General features: G+C 48.5%; 1 protein-coding gene across 1 annotated transcript in view; it reads left to right on the top strand.

The window, feature by feature from the left end:
* Positions 1–16,486, top strand: part of LOC134983550 (lactase/phlorizin hydrolase-like) — a 91,913-nt gene that overhangs the window by 42,433 nt on the left and 32,994 nt on the right. The window contains exons 9-12 of the mRNA XM_063949198.1: positions 6,316–6,425; positions 12,406–12,540; positions 14,972–15,192; positions 15,339–15,575. Of these exons, the coding sequence (XP_063805268.1) occupies positions 6,316–6,425; positions 12,406–12,540; positions 14,972–15,192; positions 15,339–15,575 (703 nt within the window). The remainder of the gene's footprint in view (positions 1–6,315; positions 6,426–12,405; positions 12,541–14,971; positions 15,193–15,338; positions 15,576–16,486) is intronic.

Below are 16,486 nucleotides of genomic sequence, written 5' to 3'. Positions count from 1 at the left end.
GGAAACCGGACAACTATGGGGGTTGTTGTTAGAGAGCAGGAAGTCCATAACAGGAAACCAGACAACTATTGGGGTTGTTGTCAGAGAGCAGGAAGTCCATAACAGGAAACTGGATGTCTATGGGGGTTGCTTTTAGAGAGCAGGAAGTCAATAACAGGAAACTGGACAACTATGGGGGTTGCTGTTAGAGAGCAGGAAGTCCATAACAGAAAACCGGACAACTGTGGGGGTTGTTGTTAGAGAGCAGGAAGTCCATAACAGGAAACCAGACAACTATGGGGGTTGTTGTCAGAGAGCAGGAAGTCCATAACAGGAAACTGGACGTCTATGGGGGTTGCTGTTAGAGAGTAGGAAGTCCATAACAGGAAACCAGACAACTGTGGGGGTTGCTGTTAGAGAGCAGGAAGTCCACAACAGGAAACTGGACAACTATGGGGGTTGCTGTGAGAGAGCGGGAAGTCCATAACAGGACAACTATGGGGGTTGCTGTTAGAGAGCAGGAAGTCCACAACAGGAAACTGGACAACTATGGGGGTTGCTGTTAGATAGCAGGAAGTCCATAACAGGAAACTGGACAACTATAGGGGTTGCTGTTAGAGAGCAGGAAGTCCACCACAGGAAACTGGACAACTATGGGGCTTGTTGTCAGAGAGCAGGAAGTCCATAACAGGAAACTGGCTGTCTATGGGGGTTGCTGTTAGAGAGCAGGAAGTCCATAATAGGAAACTGGACAACTATGGGGGTTGCAGTGAGAGAGCAGGAAGTCCATAACAGGAAACTGGACAACTATGGGGGTTGCAGTGAGAGAGCAGGAAGTCCATAACAGGAAACTGGACAACTATGGGGGTTGCAGTGAGAGAGCAGGAAGTCCATAACAGGAAACTGGACAACTATGGGGGTTGCAGTGAGAGAGCAGGAAGTCCATAACAGGAAACCAGACAACTATGGGGGTTGCAGTGAGAGAGCAGGAAGTCCATAACAGGAAACTGGACAACTATGGGGGTTGCTGTTAGAGAGCAGGAAGTCCACAACAGGAAACTGGACAACTATGGGGGTTGCTGTTAGAGAGCAGGAAGTCCACCACAGGAAACTGGACAACTATGGGGGTTGTTGTCAGAGAGCAGGAAGTCCATAACAGGAAACCAGACAACTATAGGGGTTGCTGTTAGAGAGCAGGAAGTCCACCACAGGAAACTGGACAACTATGGGGCTTGTTGTCAGAGAGCAGGAAGTCCATAACAGGAAACTGGACGTCTATAGGGGTTGCTGTTAGAGAGCAGAAAGTCCATAACAGGAAACTGGACGTCTATGGGGGTTGCTGTTAGAGAGCAGGAAGTCCATAACAGGAAACCAGACAACTATGGGGGTTGCTGTTAGAGAGCAGGAAGTCCACAACAGGAAACTGGACGTCTATGGGGGTTGCTTTTAGAGAGCAGGAAGTCAATAACAGGAAACTGGACAACTATGGGGGTTGTTGTTAGAGAGCAGGAAGTCCATAACAGGAAACCAGACAACTATGGGGGTTGTTGTCAGAGAGCAGGAAGTCCATAACAGGAAACTGGATGTCTATGGGGGTTGCTGTTAGAGAGCAGGAAGTCCATAACAGGAAACCAGACAACTGTGGGGGTTGCTGTTAGAGAGCAGGAAGTCCACAACAGGAAACTGGACAACTATGGGGGTTGCTGTTAGAGAGCAGGAAGTCCACCACAGGAAACTGGACAACTATGGGGGTTGTTGTCAGAGAGCAGGAAGTCCATAACAGGAAACCAGACAACTATAGGGGTTGCTGTTAGAGAGCAGGAAGTCCACCACAGGAAACTGGACAACTATGGGGCTTGTTGTCAGAGAGCAGGAAGTCCATAACAGGAAACTGGACGTCTATGGGGGTTGCTGTTAGAGAGCAGGAAGTCCACAACAGGAAACTGGACAACTATGGGGGTTGCAGTGAGAGAGCAGGAAGTCCATAACAGGAAACTGGACAACTATGGGGGTTGCTGTTAGAGAGCAGGAAGTCCATAACAGTAAACTGGACAACTATGGGGGTTGCAGTGAGAGAGCAGGAAGTCCATAACAGGAAACTGGACAACTATAGGGGTTGCAGTGAGAGAGCAGGAAGTCCATAACAGGAAACTGGACAACTATGGGGGTTGCAGTGAGAGAGCAGGGAGTCCATAACAGGAAACTGGAAAACTATGCGGGTTGCTGTTAGAGAGCAGGAAGTCCATAACAGGAAACTGGACAACTATGGGGGTTGCTGTTAGAGAGCAGGAAGTCCATAATAGGAAACCAGACAACAATTGGGGTTGCTGTGAGAGAGCAGGAAGTCCATAACAGGAAACCAGACAACTATGGGGATTGCAGTGAGAGAGCAGGAAGTCCATAACAGGAAACCAGACAACTATGGGGGTTGCAGTGAGAGAGCAGGAAGTCCATAACAGGAAACTGGACAACTATGGGGGTTGCAGTGAGAGAGCAGGAAGTCCATAACAGGAAACCAGACAACTATGGGGGTTGCAGTGAGAGAGCAGGAAGTCCATAACAGGAAACTGGACAACTATGGGGGTTGCAGTGAGAGAGCAGGAAGTCCACAACAGGAAACTGGACGTCTATGGGGGTTGCAGTGAGAGAGCAGGAAGTCCATAACAGGAAACTGGACAACTATGGGGGTTGCTGTTAGAGAGCAGGAAGTCCATAACAGTAAACTGGACAACTATGGGGGTTGCAGTGAGAGAGCAGGAAGTCCATAACAGGAAACTGGACAACTATGGGGGTTGCAGTGAGAGAGCAGGAAGTCCATAACAGGAAACTGGACAACTATGGGGGTTGCAGTGAGAGAGCAGGAAGTCCATAACAGGAAACTGGACAACTATGGGGGTTGTTGTCAGAGAGCAGGAAGTCCATAACAGGAAACTGGATGTCTATGGGGGTTGCTGTTAGAGAGCAGGAAGTCCATAACAGGAAACCAGACAACTGTGGGGGTTGCTGTTAGAGAGCAGGAAGTCCACAACAGGAAACTGGACAACTATGGGGGTTGCTGTTAGAGAGCAGGAAGTCCACCACAGGAAACTGGACAACTATGGGGGTTGTTGTCAGAGAGCAGGAAGTCCATAACAGGAAACCAGACAACTATAGGGGTTGCTGTTAGAGAGCAGGAAGTCCACCACAGGAAACTGGACAACTATGGGGCTTGATGTCAGAGAGCAGGAAGTCCATAACAGGAAACTGGACGTCTATGGGGGTTGCTGTTAGAGAGCAGGAAGTCCACAACAGGAAACTGGACAACTATGGGGGTTGCAGTGAGAGAGCAGGAAGTCCATAACAGGAAACTGGACAACTATGGGGGTTGCTGTTATAGAGCAGGAAGTCCATAACAGTAAACTGGACAACTATGGGGGTTGCAGTGAGAGAGCAGGAAGGCCATAACAGGAAACTGGACAACTATGGGGGTTGCAGTGAGAGAGCAGGAAGTCCATAACAGGAAACTGGACAACTATGGGGGTTGCAGTGAGAGAGCAGGGAGTCCATAACAGGAAACTGGACAACTATGCGGGTTGCTGTTAGAGAGCAGGAAGTCCATAACAGGAAACTGGACAACTATGGGGGTTGCTGTTAGAGAGCAGGAAGTCCATAACAGGAAACCAGACAACTATGGGGGTTGCAGTGAGAGAGCAGGAAGTCCATAACAGGAAACCAGACAACTATGGGGGTTGCAGTGAGAGAGCAGGAAGTCCATAACAGGAAACTGGACAACTATGGGGGTTGCAGTGAGAGAGCAGGAAGTCCCTAACAGGAAACTGGACAACTATGGGGGTTGCAGTGAGAGAGCAGGAAGTCCATAACAGGAAACCAGACAACTATGGAGGTTGCAGTGAGAGAGCAGGAAGTCCATAACAGGAAACCAGACAACTATGGGGGTTGCAGTGAGAGAGCAGGAAGTCCATAACAGGAAACTGGACAACTATGGGGGTTGCAGTAAGAGAGCAGGAAGTCCCTAACAGGAAACTGGACAACTATGGGGGTTGCAGTGAGAGAGCAGGAAGTCTATAACAGGAAACCAGACAACTATGGAGGTTGCAGTGAGAGAGCAGGAAGTCCATAACAGGAAACCAGACAACTATGGGGGTTGCAGTGAGAGAGCAGGAAGTCCATAACAGGAAACTGGACAACTATGGGGGTTGCAGTGAGAGAGCAGGAAGTCCATAACAGGAAACTGGACAACTATGGGGGTTGTTGACAGAGAGCAGGAAGTCCATAACAGGAAACCAGACAACTATGTGGGTTGCAGTGAGAGAGCAGGAAGTCCATAACAGGAAACTTAACAACTATGGGGGTTGCAGTGAGAGAGCAGGAAGTCCATAACAGGAAACTGGACAACTATGGGGGTTGTTGACAGAGAGCAGGAAGTCCACAGCAGGAAACTGGACCACTATGGGGGTTGCTGTGGGAGAGCAGGAAGTCCACAGCAGGAAACTGGACCACTATGGGGGTTGCTGTGGGAGAGCAGGACAAGGTAAACTTAAATGGTCCCATAATGGTAAATGTGTTGTCATGGTACAATACGTGTAGTATGAGGACTTTACTGGTTTCAGGAATTGGAAGATCATCAGCCAGGACCAGAAGGAACAATGTAGGTGAGGACACATGAGGAGGAAGAAGAAACCAGAACACATCTCACATGCACAAATACAAGCTAATGCATGTACTAAACTGTGTTATTTTCTTCTTGTCTTCCATTATCCATGTCCTACAGGATCTTCTCCCTTTCCTTATGTCTTACTGTTGCAGAACATGAACAATAATTATGCCACAATATCTGAAACACATCCTCCCCGTCAGTGTCCTCCAGGGCTCTAGCCTTGGCCCCCTTCTCTTCTCCCTGTACACCTCTTCCCTGGGTGCGCTCATAAGCTCCTTCAGCATTCAATACCACATCTATGCCGATGATACGAAACTATACCTCTCCCCTCCTGACCTCTCACCATCGGTCCTCTCTCCAGCTGCCTCTCCACCATCTCCTCCTGGATGTCTGAGCGCTCTCTGAAGCTCAACATGGACAAAACCAATCTCATCATATTCACCCATCCAGAGTCACCCTTCCCCCTCCAAGATCTCTGTCACTGTTGACAAGACCATTATCTTCCCTGTTCCCCCATTCTGCTGTTTGGGCGTCACTTTAGACTCTTCTCTTTTTTTCACTTCGCACATCCAAGCTCTGGCACAATCCTGTCGTTTCCAGCTACGCAGCATTGCTCGCATCAGGCCATATCTCTCCCAGAGTGCAACTAAACTTATCATCCACTCACTGGTCATCTTACTGCTCTCCTATTGCAACGTTCTCCTCACTGGCCTCACTTGCTCCCACCTCGCTCCCCTCCAATCTGTCCTCAACTCCGCAGCTAGGCTTATCTTCCTCTCCCGCCGCTCCACATCTACCACTCCCCTTCCCCAATACCTGCACTGGCTCCCATTCCCCTACAGAATCCTCCTCAAACTCCTCACCCTCACATACAAGGCCATCTCTAATTCCACTGCTCCCTACATCTCCAACCTCCTCTCCTTCATACTCCCTCCTGCCTCCTACAGTTGGCCTATGACCATCGCCTTTCCTCTTCCCTGGTCTCTGCTTCCCATGCTCGTGTTCAAGATTATGCCCGTGCTGCCCCCCTTCAGTGGAACGCACTCCCACGCTCCATTAGACTCTCCCGACCTTGTAAAGCTTCAAACGGGCACTGAAAACCCACCTATTCATCAATATCCCAGTCTTGAGGACGCTCTCCCATCCTCATGTCTTGGCCATCTCTGCCTCGCTTACTTCCTACCAGTAGGCCACCTTGCTTGCACCTCAGGTCACCTGTCTGTCTTCCCCTCGCCCCCTAGATTCCCTCCTGTTCTCACAGACCTCTTCTCTCACGCTACAATTACAGCTTTCTCCTATGTAGCAAATGTCTATACCCGCATCTCCTCTCGCTCGTTACTGTCTATCTCTTCCAGTGGCTGCCCGCCGGCTTGCTGATTACTCCTTTGCTTCCTGACACCTCGGCCATTGTGCCAGACCGCCCGTGTGTACTGAGGACTGTGCTGCTGATTGTTACCTGTGCTCTGATTTAGTATTTCTGTTGCTGTAATGTTACGTTCTGTGCACCCTGTATTGTTCTAATGTCTGCCGTATGTTCGGCGCTGACAAACACATGTGGCGCCCTATAAATAAGAGGTAATAATAATGTATAACCCATACAGTATATTATATTAGTGCATAAGACGTTTCCTATTAATAAAAGCTCTCACTGTTATGTATTTCTTCCTCATGTTTCCTAGTTCTTCGCCGGATGGTTTGGATACCCTATTTTCAAGACTGGGGACTACCCTGAGATCATGAAGAGCCGAGTGCTGGAGAGGAGCCTGGCGGTGGGGCTGCCTAAAAGTCGGTGAGCACCTGGGTAGCGCCAACACGCACCATCCCAGCACCACCGAGACTTGTCCAGTAGCCGCCAACACAAAGTGCAGTCACATAACAGTAACACATGTATGCGATACACAAAGACATAACGTCATCAATGACACACATCCACAAAGCTCATCCTTGTGGTGGCACCTAGTTCAGGATCACAGCACAGTCCACGTGGAGTGGAAGCGAGAAGACAATCTCACCAGGGCTGTTATGGGCAAAGCTAAGGAAGGGGAGAGTGAGGTCTTCCAAGGACCTGAAAAGGGGCGTGGGTTTATTATCCTCCCAGTGTCATCACTATGGGACAGGAACAGTGGGGCGAGCTGGTGACCGCAGTGCCATGTAAGAAAGACCGCAGTGCACTGGGATGGTTGGACCCAGATGTTATAGAATTGGGTAGATGTTGACCCTTCAAATACAAAACCATCAATACAATTGAGTTGGCATTTAATCCTTTTACTGTATAGTTGTCTATTATTATTCTTTATTTATATGGCACCACAAGGGTTCTGCAGCGCCTAACACAGTACATAGACACATGAGCAAATAAAGAAAACAGCGACTTACAGTACAAGACAGTGTAGGACAAGTACATGGTATATACACATCGCTGCATCAGGGAACAGGGCACAGATAAGCGTCCGGGTGGCAGAAACCGAGAGCTAGGTGCCATTGTAGGAGTGTGGAGTAGTAGATAGTCTAAGTAAGAGAGAGAAAAGCACATGAGGGAAGAGGGCCCTGCTCGTGAGAGCTTACATTCTGAAGGGGAGAGACACACAGACAGGGGTGACACAGATGGGGTACATAGAGAGCGTGGGGCAGAGGGTTAGGATGAGATTTGGCTGTGTTTGGTGAAGAAGTGGGTCTTGAGAGCCCGTTTGAAGTTTTGTAGAGAGGTGGAAAGTCTGAGGGGAAGAGGTAGAGAATTCCAGAGGTAGGGAGAACCAGGGCATACATTTTAGAAGCAGGAAAGGACTCAATCAGTGGGCAGGAGAGTCGGCGTGCATTAGCAGAGCGAAGAGGACGGGTGGGAGAGTAAAGGGAGATAAGGTCAGAGATGTAGATGGGAGAGGAGTGGGTGAGGGCTTTGTAAGTGAGTGTGAGAAGTATGAATTGGATTCTGAAAGGGAAGGGGAACCAGTGAGGGGCTTGTAGGAGAGGGGAGGTGACAACCCAGCAAAGAGCAACGCCACCCAACATAGTGCAAGACCGCCCAGCATAGTGACAGACTGCCCAGCATAGTGCAAGGCCACCCAGCATAGTGACAGACCACCCAGCATAGTGCAAGACCGGCCAGCATAGTGCAAGGCCGCCCAGCATATTCCAAAATCACCCAGTATAGTGCAAGGCCACCCAGCATAGTGACAGACTACCCCGCCTAGTGCATGGCCACCCAACCTAGTGCAAGGCCACCCAGTATAGTGCAAGACCACCCAGCATAGTGCAAGGCCACCCAGCATAATGCAAGGCCACCCAGCATAGTGCAAGTATAGTGCAAGGCTACCCAGCATAATGCAAGGCCACCCAGCATAGTGCAAGTATAGTGCAAGGCTACCCAGCATAGTGCAAAGCCACCCAGCATAGTGCAAGGCTACCCAGCATACTGCAAAACCAGCCAGCATAGTGCAAGGCCGCCCAGCATAGTGCAAGTCTGCCCAGCATAGTGCAAGACCACCCAGCATAGTGCAAGGCTGCCCATCATACTGCAAAACCACCTAGCATAGTGCAAGGCCGCCCAGCATAGTGCAAAGCAGCCCAGCATTTTAATCACTATGTTGCAAGGCTGCCCAGCATAGTGCAAGCCCACCCAGCCTAGTGCAAGTCTGCCCAGCATAGTGCAAGGCCGCTCAGCATAGTGCAAGTCTGCCCAGCATAGTGCAAGGCCGCCCAGCATAGTGCAAAGCTGCCCAGAATTTTAATCACCACCCAGTGATGCGATCGTAATTCAATTAAAATTGCCACTTAGTGATAGACCCCTGCAGGGTATGCAGGCGCACCCCGCCATATTTGTCCATTTGCGAAAATATCAGTTTTACAACTGAGATCTGATAAGATGATCTAGGACCACTATGCAGAAATGCTGGATTGGGATCGACAATGCTGGGGACCAGACTGGAACCTGAATGCTGAACCAGACTGGAACCTGAATGCTGAACCGGACTGGAACCTGAATGCTGAGCCGGACTGGAACATTAATGCTGGGCCGGACTGGAACCTGAATGCTGAACCGGACTGGAACCTGAATGCTGGGCCAGACTGGAATCTGAATGCTGAGCCGGACTTGATCCTGAATGATGGGCCGGACTGGAATCTGAATGCTGGGCCTGACTGGAACTTGAATGCTGGGCCAGGCTGGAACCAGAATGCTGAGCCGGACTGGAACCTAAATGCTGGGCCAGACTGGACCCTGAATGCTGGGCCGGACTGGAACCTGAATGCTGAGCCAGACTGGAACCAGAATTCTAAGCCGGACTTGAACCTGAATGATGGGCCGGACTGGAACCTGAATGCTTGGCTGGACTGGAACTTGAATGATGGGACAGGCTGGAACCAGAATGCTGAGCCAGACTGGAACCTAAATACTGAGCCGGACTGAAACCTGAATGCTGGCCCGGACTGGACCCTGAATGCTGAGCCAGACTGGAACCAGAATTCTGAGCCAGACTGGAACCATAATGCTGAGCCGGACTTGAACCTGAATGATGGGCCAGGCTTGAACCTGAATGCTGGGCCAGGCTGAAATCAGAATGCTGAGCCGGACTGGAACCTGAATGCTGGGCTGGACCAGAACCTGAATGCTGGGCCGGACCTGAACCAGAATGCTGTGCCGGACTGGAACCTGAATGTTGAGCCGGACTGGAACCAGAATGCTGAGCCGGACTGGAACCTGAATGCTGAGCCGGACTGGATCCAGAATGATGAGCCGGACTGGAACCAGAATGCTGAGCCGGACTGGAACCTGAATGCTGGGCCGGACTGGAACCTGACTGCTGGGCCAGACTGGATCCTGAATGCTGAGCCGGACTGGAACCTGAATGCTGGACTGGACTGGAACCTGAATGCTGGGCCTGACTGGAACCTGAATGCTGGGCCAGACTGGAACCTGAATGCTGGGCCTGACTGGAACCTGAATGCTGGGCCTGACTGGAACCTGAATGCTGGGCCGGACTGGAACCAGAATGCTGGGCCGGACTGGTTAATCTTATTAAAAAATATTATTTATATAGTGTTTAAAACATTTTTTTTTAAAGCAGCGACATTATCCAAGGCCATGAAATCTCAAATGAGAAGAGCAATACAAATCACAGATTGGAATTGAGGTTGTCTGTTCTGCGCTCATTACCTGATGAACCTAGCATACATGGCACTTTGAATAGTGATCATTGATCCCTATGAAGATTTGATCCACAGTAGGCACAAGTGCTCCTGGTGATTTAGTGGAGATTAGCTGGACTATTTAGACAAATGCTGTTCTCAGTGGTGCAAGTGGGCGGGTACGGGTGGGTACGGCGTACCCGTAAGAATTTAGCCGTGGGTACGCCGTACCCACACCGACGGGCCGCCGCTCCTCGCACCGCCGCTGATGTGAGGGAAGGAGAGCGCAGCCTGTGCCTCTCCTTCCCCTCAGTCTCCGGCGGGTGTCTCACAGTTTAATTGAGCGCCGATCCGTGAGCCAATCAGAGCTCGCGCTGCGAGCTCTGATTGGCTGACGGATCGGCGCTCAATTAAACTGTGAGACACCCGCCGGAGACTGAGGGGAAGGAGAGGCACAGGCTGCGCTCTCCTTCCCTCACACTGGACGCCAGCGGCAGCGGTGAGCAGGGGAGGGGGGGATGTTATACCTTACTGGGGGATATCTGGCACTGGGGGGGCATTTCTATATGGCACTGGGGGATATCTGGCACTGGGGGGGGCATTTCTATCTGGCACTGGGGGATATCTGGCACTGGGGGGGGCATTTCTATCTGGCACTGGGGGATATCTGGCACTGGGGGGGGCATTTCTATATGGCACTGGGGGATATCTGGCACTGGGGGGGGCATTTCTATATGGCACTGGGGGATATCTGGCACTGGGGGGGCATTTCTATATGGCACTGGGGGATATCTGGCACTGGGGGGGGCATTTCTATCTGGCACTGGGGGATATCTGGCACTGGGGGGGGCATTTCTATATGGCACTGGGGGATATCTGGCACTGGGGGGGGCATTTCTATATGGCACTGGGGGATATCTGGCACTGGGGGGGGCATTTCTATATGGCACTGGGGGATATCTGGCACTGGTTGGCATATATACCTGGCACTGGGGGATATCTGGCACAGGGGGGCATGTATACCTGGCACTGGGGGATATCTGGCACAGTGGGGCATATATACCTGGCACTGGGGGATATCTGGCACTGGGGGGCATGTATACCTGGCACTGGGGGATATCTGGCACTGGTGGGCATATATACCTGGCACTGGGGGATATCTGGCACTGGGGGGGGCATTTCTATATGGCACTGGGGGATATCTGGCACAGGGGGGCATATATACCTGGCACTGGGGGATATCTGGCACTGGGGGGGGCATTTCTATCTGGCACTGGGGGATATCTGGCACAGGGGGGCATGTATACCTGGCACTGGGGGATATCTGGCACAGGGAGGCATGTATACCTGCCACTGGGGGATATCTGGCACAGGGGGGCATGTATACCTGGCACTGGGGGATATCTGGCACTGGGGGGGCATGTATACCTGGCACTGGGGGCATATCTGGCACAGTGGGGCATATATACCTGGCACTGGGGGATATCTGGCACTGGGGGGGCATTTCTATCTGGCACTGGGGGATATCTGGCACTGGGGGGCATGTATACCTGGCACTGGGGGCTATCTGGCACAGGGAGGCATGTATACCTGGCACTGGGGGCATATCTGGCACAGGGGGGGTATATATACCTGGCACTGGGAGATATCTGGCACAGGGAGGCATGTATACCTGGCACTGGGGGATATCTGGCACAGGGAGGCATGTATACCTGACACTGGGGGCATATCTGGCACAGGGGGGCATGTATACCTGGCACTGGGGGCATATCTGGCACAGTGGGGCATATATACCTGGCACTGGGGGATATCTGGCACTGGGGATGCATTTCTATCTGGCACTGGGGGATATCTGGCACTGGGGGGCATATATACCTTGCACTGGGGGATATCTGGCACGGGGGGGGGGGCATTTCTATATGGCACTGGGGGATATCTGGCACTGGGGGGGCATTTCTATATGGCACTGGGGGATATCTGGCACTGGGGGGCATATATACCTGGCACTGGGGGATATCTGGCACAGGGGGCATGTATACCTGGCACTGGGGGATATCTGGCACTGGGGGCATATCTGGCACTGTAGGGGCATTTCTGTATCTGGCACGGGGGGCAATGTATTTCTGACACAGTGGGGGCATTTGTGTATCTGGCACTGTGGGGCAATGTGTATCTGGCACTGTGGGGCAATGTGTATCTGGCACTGTGGGGCAATGTATATCTGGCACTCTGGGGGCATTTTTGTATCTGGCACTGTGGGGCAATGTGTATCTGGCACTGTTAGTCAATGTGTATCTGGCACTGTGGGGCAATGTATATCTGGCACTGTGGGGCAACGTGTATCTGGCACTATTGGGGTCATACGTGTATCTGCCCCTCCCCCATATGTGTATCACGCCCCCATTTTCATTGGCCACGCCCCATGTGGCATTTGGCCACACCCATTTTTTTGCGCGCGCGCCTTTGGCGCGCGCGCACAGTACCCATAAGACATTTTTTCTACTTGCACCACTGGCTGTTCTTCATAGAGATCAATGATAAGATATCACTTCCTATTCATTGTGTCATTGTGTAACATATCACACATGAAAATTGTAATGCCGTCACACAGATAACACAAACAATAATTCCTTCTCTCTCCGCAGACTCCCAGAGTTCACAGAAAGTGAGAAGCTGAGGATTAAAGGGACATATGACTTCTTTGGCCTCAATCACTATACCTCTGTATTAGTTGGATACGCTGACCACCCCGTAGACATCATAGGCTATGAAGGAGACAGGTAAGGCTTACCATAGAGACACATACAAGACAAGATACCCAGTGTGCAGAAGAACCCACTTAGAAGACCATACAGTGACCATCTGGCTGGTTTCTGATTATCATTGTGCATCTGGTTACCTAGCCAGTGGAGGGTATGGATAATGCACTATAATATGAGGTTAGTTGGGTTGTAAAAATGAGCTCAACTGCATGTACCAAGTGGTGGAACGGTACCATTCCGGGCCCCCATAGCAACATTTGGGAAGGTGCCCTGTGATGTCAGCCATGTCTCCTGGAGAACATGACTTGGTCAGTTAGGTATGTAGGCTAGCTGAGGGCAAATGTAGGCAAAGCCTAAGTAGAGTCTCCAGCTACACTTTACTTTCATTTATGACGTGTTTATTTATCCTTACACCCTAATTGGTTCCTGAAAACACAAAATAACAGTAAATGAAAACTGAGTTCCCATAAGAATCAATATAAATGAAAGTAATGAGTCTCCTGGTCAGACGTACTTCTCAGTCTGCCCTGTGTTTCTCCTGCTGGGTCACATCCTTCAGGGCACACAACAGAGAAATGGAACCAGCTAAAAACAGGGTACAACACAGGGAACAACACAGCAATAAATAAACAGCACAAGACCAGGGGATTACTGTGCAGCGCAAAGATGATAGAAAGACATTAGAACGAAACATGGACAAGTGTCATAAAGATAACTATTTAGGAGTTTCTGGTGGCCTGGTATAAAGATATAAAGATATATGATGGATGATGAACAATTGGTGATGTGCGATGGATGAGGGATGAGGATAATGATGATGATAAATGTTGGATGAGGATCATGAAGATGATCAATGATGGAAAATGGAAGAGTTTAATGACACTGGTGAATGATGGCTTATGAATGGTGGATTATTTTAATAATAATTGATTGATGGCTGACAATGGATGATGAATCTTGGATGAGGATAATGAAGTTGCCGAAGGGATGATGGATGATGAATGAAGAGTGATGGATGAGCAATGGTGGATGACACCTGAAAATGATGATGATGAACTGTAAATGATGAATAACTAATGATCTATGCATGATGAATGTTGGAAGATAAACAAATGATGGATGGAGATGATGAATGTGCAATGAGATGATGATGAATGATGATTGATACATGATGGATGGATGAATGAGAGATAATGAATGAGAAATGTTGGATGATGACAATGAATGATGATGATGACTAATGATGAATGATAAACAATGATGGACTGAGATATTGAATTAGAAATGATAGATGATGAAAGATGAATAAGCATGATGAAAGATGATATAAGTATGATAGATGGTGATGAATGATGGATGAAAAATAGTTGATGGAGATGATGAATGAGAAATTATGGTGTATGCATGATGAATGATGAATGAGAAATGGTGGTTTATGCATGATGAATGATGGATGAGCATGATGGATGAGAAATGGTGGCTGACGATTGTTGATGATGATGATGATGATGAATGTTAAATGATCTATGCATGATGCATGATGGATGAGAATGATGGATGAGAATTATGGATGAAAAAAGATAGATGGAGATGATGAATGAGAAATGATGGTTTATGCATGATGGATGAGAATGATGGATGATGAATGATGGATGAGAATTATAGATGAGAAATGATAGATGGAGATGATGAATGAGAAATTATGGGGTATGCATGAAGAATGATGGATGAGAATGATAAATGATGGATGAGAAATGGTGGCTGATGAGTGATGATGATGATGATGATGAATGATAAACAATAAATGATGAATAATTAATGATCTATGCATGATGAAAGATAAATGAATGATGGATGGAGATGATGAATGATGTGTAATGAAGGATGATTGATACATGATGAATGATGGATGATAAATAATGAATGAGAAATGATGGATGAAGACTAATGAAAGATGATGTATGCATGATAGATGATGATGAATGATGGATGAGAAATGATAGATGGAGATGATGCATGAGAAATGATTGTTTATGCATGATGGATGATGAATGATGGGTGAGAATGATGACAATCATGTCATTAGCATCCCTATTTATCTCTTTCATATTACTGCTTGTGTAGTGACTTCTCCAGCAAGTTGTTCCTCACACATTAGGTTGTATTATGTCAAGTCATGGACATATGTTCGATGCATTGTTATACATATAAGGAAAATATGATTTTCCATTTATTAATAACACTGTCAGCGCACTATTCTCTCTGATATATAGGACACATCATTGCATTATATTGTGACTTCCCGAACACTACAGCAGCTTGTGTATGGTTGTGCGTAGCTATAGATATTGGTGCATCTGACGCACCCTAAATGCATCAAATGTTAAATAAAGCCTTAAATGTACATATTCTCCAATAAACATAACTTGTGTCCTGTACATCATTCCAGAGGGGTTTATGTCATGAGTGACCGATCCTGGCTCGGATCTGGTAGCTCTTGGTTAAGAATAACACCGTTTGGCCTTCGGAGATTATTAAACTGGATAAAGGAAGAATTTAACAACCCCCCTATTTACATAACGGAGAACGGTATATCTGAACGGGGGACAAACTTGAACGACATATGGAGAGAACATTACTACAAACATTATATCAACAAGGCCCTAAAAGGTAAGGGAATTTAATATTTGCTCAAAGCTGATATCTCTTTATTCCTTGCGTAAAACACAATGTCTTCTTTATCTAAAATTAGAATTTTCGGCCAAACAAAAGAAGTGGTTTTCCAAATAACCGTACTCTATTTTTGTACTACACAGCTATCAGGTATGATGGTGTGGACCTCCGGGGGTACTCGGCATGGTCTCTGATGGATAACTTTGAGTGGGCCGAAGGGTACACGGAAAGGTTCGGATTGTACTATGTGAATTTCACTGACCCAGCTCTGCCTCGTACCCCTAAAGATTCTGCCAAATACTACAGGACTGTTGTCCAATGCAATGGATTCCCAGACCCGCATAATGTGTCTCACCCCTGCCTGGATCTGGAGCCGGAAGGTGAGTCAGATGTGGGAATCTGTGACGAGACATCCATGACTCCTTTTTTACAGGAAGATCCCAATTTTTCAATACTGTAAATTTTGGAAGAAATAAACAATTACTGGGTATATTTTTATGGGATGAATGAAATGTCACACTCCATGCAGGTGTTGTAGCTTTCTCTCATGGGAGGCCTCTGCATGAGCTTATCAGGTGTGATCTACACATGGTGATATCTATGGGAAACAATGTGTAATTCCTGACTAGCTTTTATCACCAATTTACATACAGTACGTTGTTCTGTGGCCGTCTCTGCTGGGCTTCAGCCTATAACTGTCCATTGCCACTTCAGCGGCCATCTCCAGTGCTGGGAGGGGTAACATGGACTCTAGGTGCCTCATTCTGCAAGGCTCCAATGTCAGAACAGATACAACCAAGATCTAACCAATCATCACACTGTATTGCAGTAGACATTGACAGTCCATACTTCTCCTTCTGTACTTTAGCTACTTTGGCCCAACTTCCATTCATACCAAAAGAACAATAAAGAGAGAAATCTACCTTCATTCTCTTGTATCCCATGGTACCTACCCACCCAGATCTACCCAAAGCACATATCCTGAGTTACTCCACCTTATTATCCATACTCACCTCTGCTCTACACCTGGTCATCCATCGCCCACTCTGCTCTACTCCCAGTCATCCATACTCCACTCTGCTCTACTCCCAGTCATCCATACTCCACTCTGCTCTACTCCCAGTCATCCATACTCCACTCTGCTCTACTCCCAGTCATCCATACTCCACTCTGCTCTACTCCCAGTCATCCATACTCCACTCTGCTCTACTCCCAGTCATGTATACTCCACTCTGCTCTACTCCCAGTCATCCATACTCCACTCTGCTCTACTCTACTCACAGTCATCCAT

This window comes from Pseudophryne corroboree, assembly GCF_028390025.1.
Source record: "Pseudophryne corroboree isolate aPseCor3 chromosome 3 unlocalized genomic scaffold, aPseCor3.hap2 SUPER_3_unloc_18, whole genome shotgun sequence".
Classification (NCBI taxonomy): Eukaryota; Metazoa; Chordata; class Amphibia; order Anura; family Myobatrachidae; genus Pseudophryne; species Pseudophryne corroboree.
This window is presented reverse-complemented; position numbering and strand designations above follow the sequence as displayed.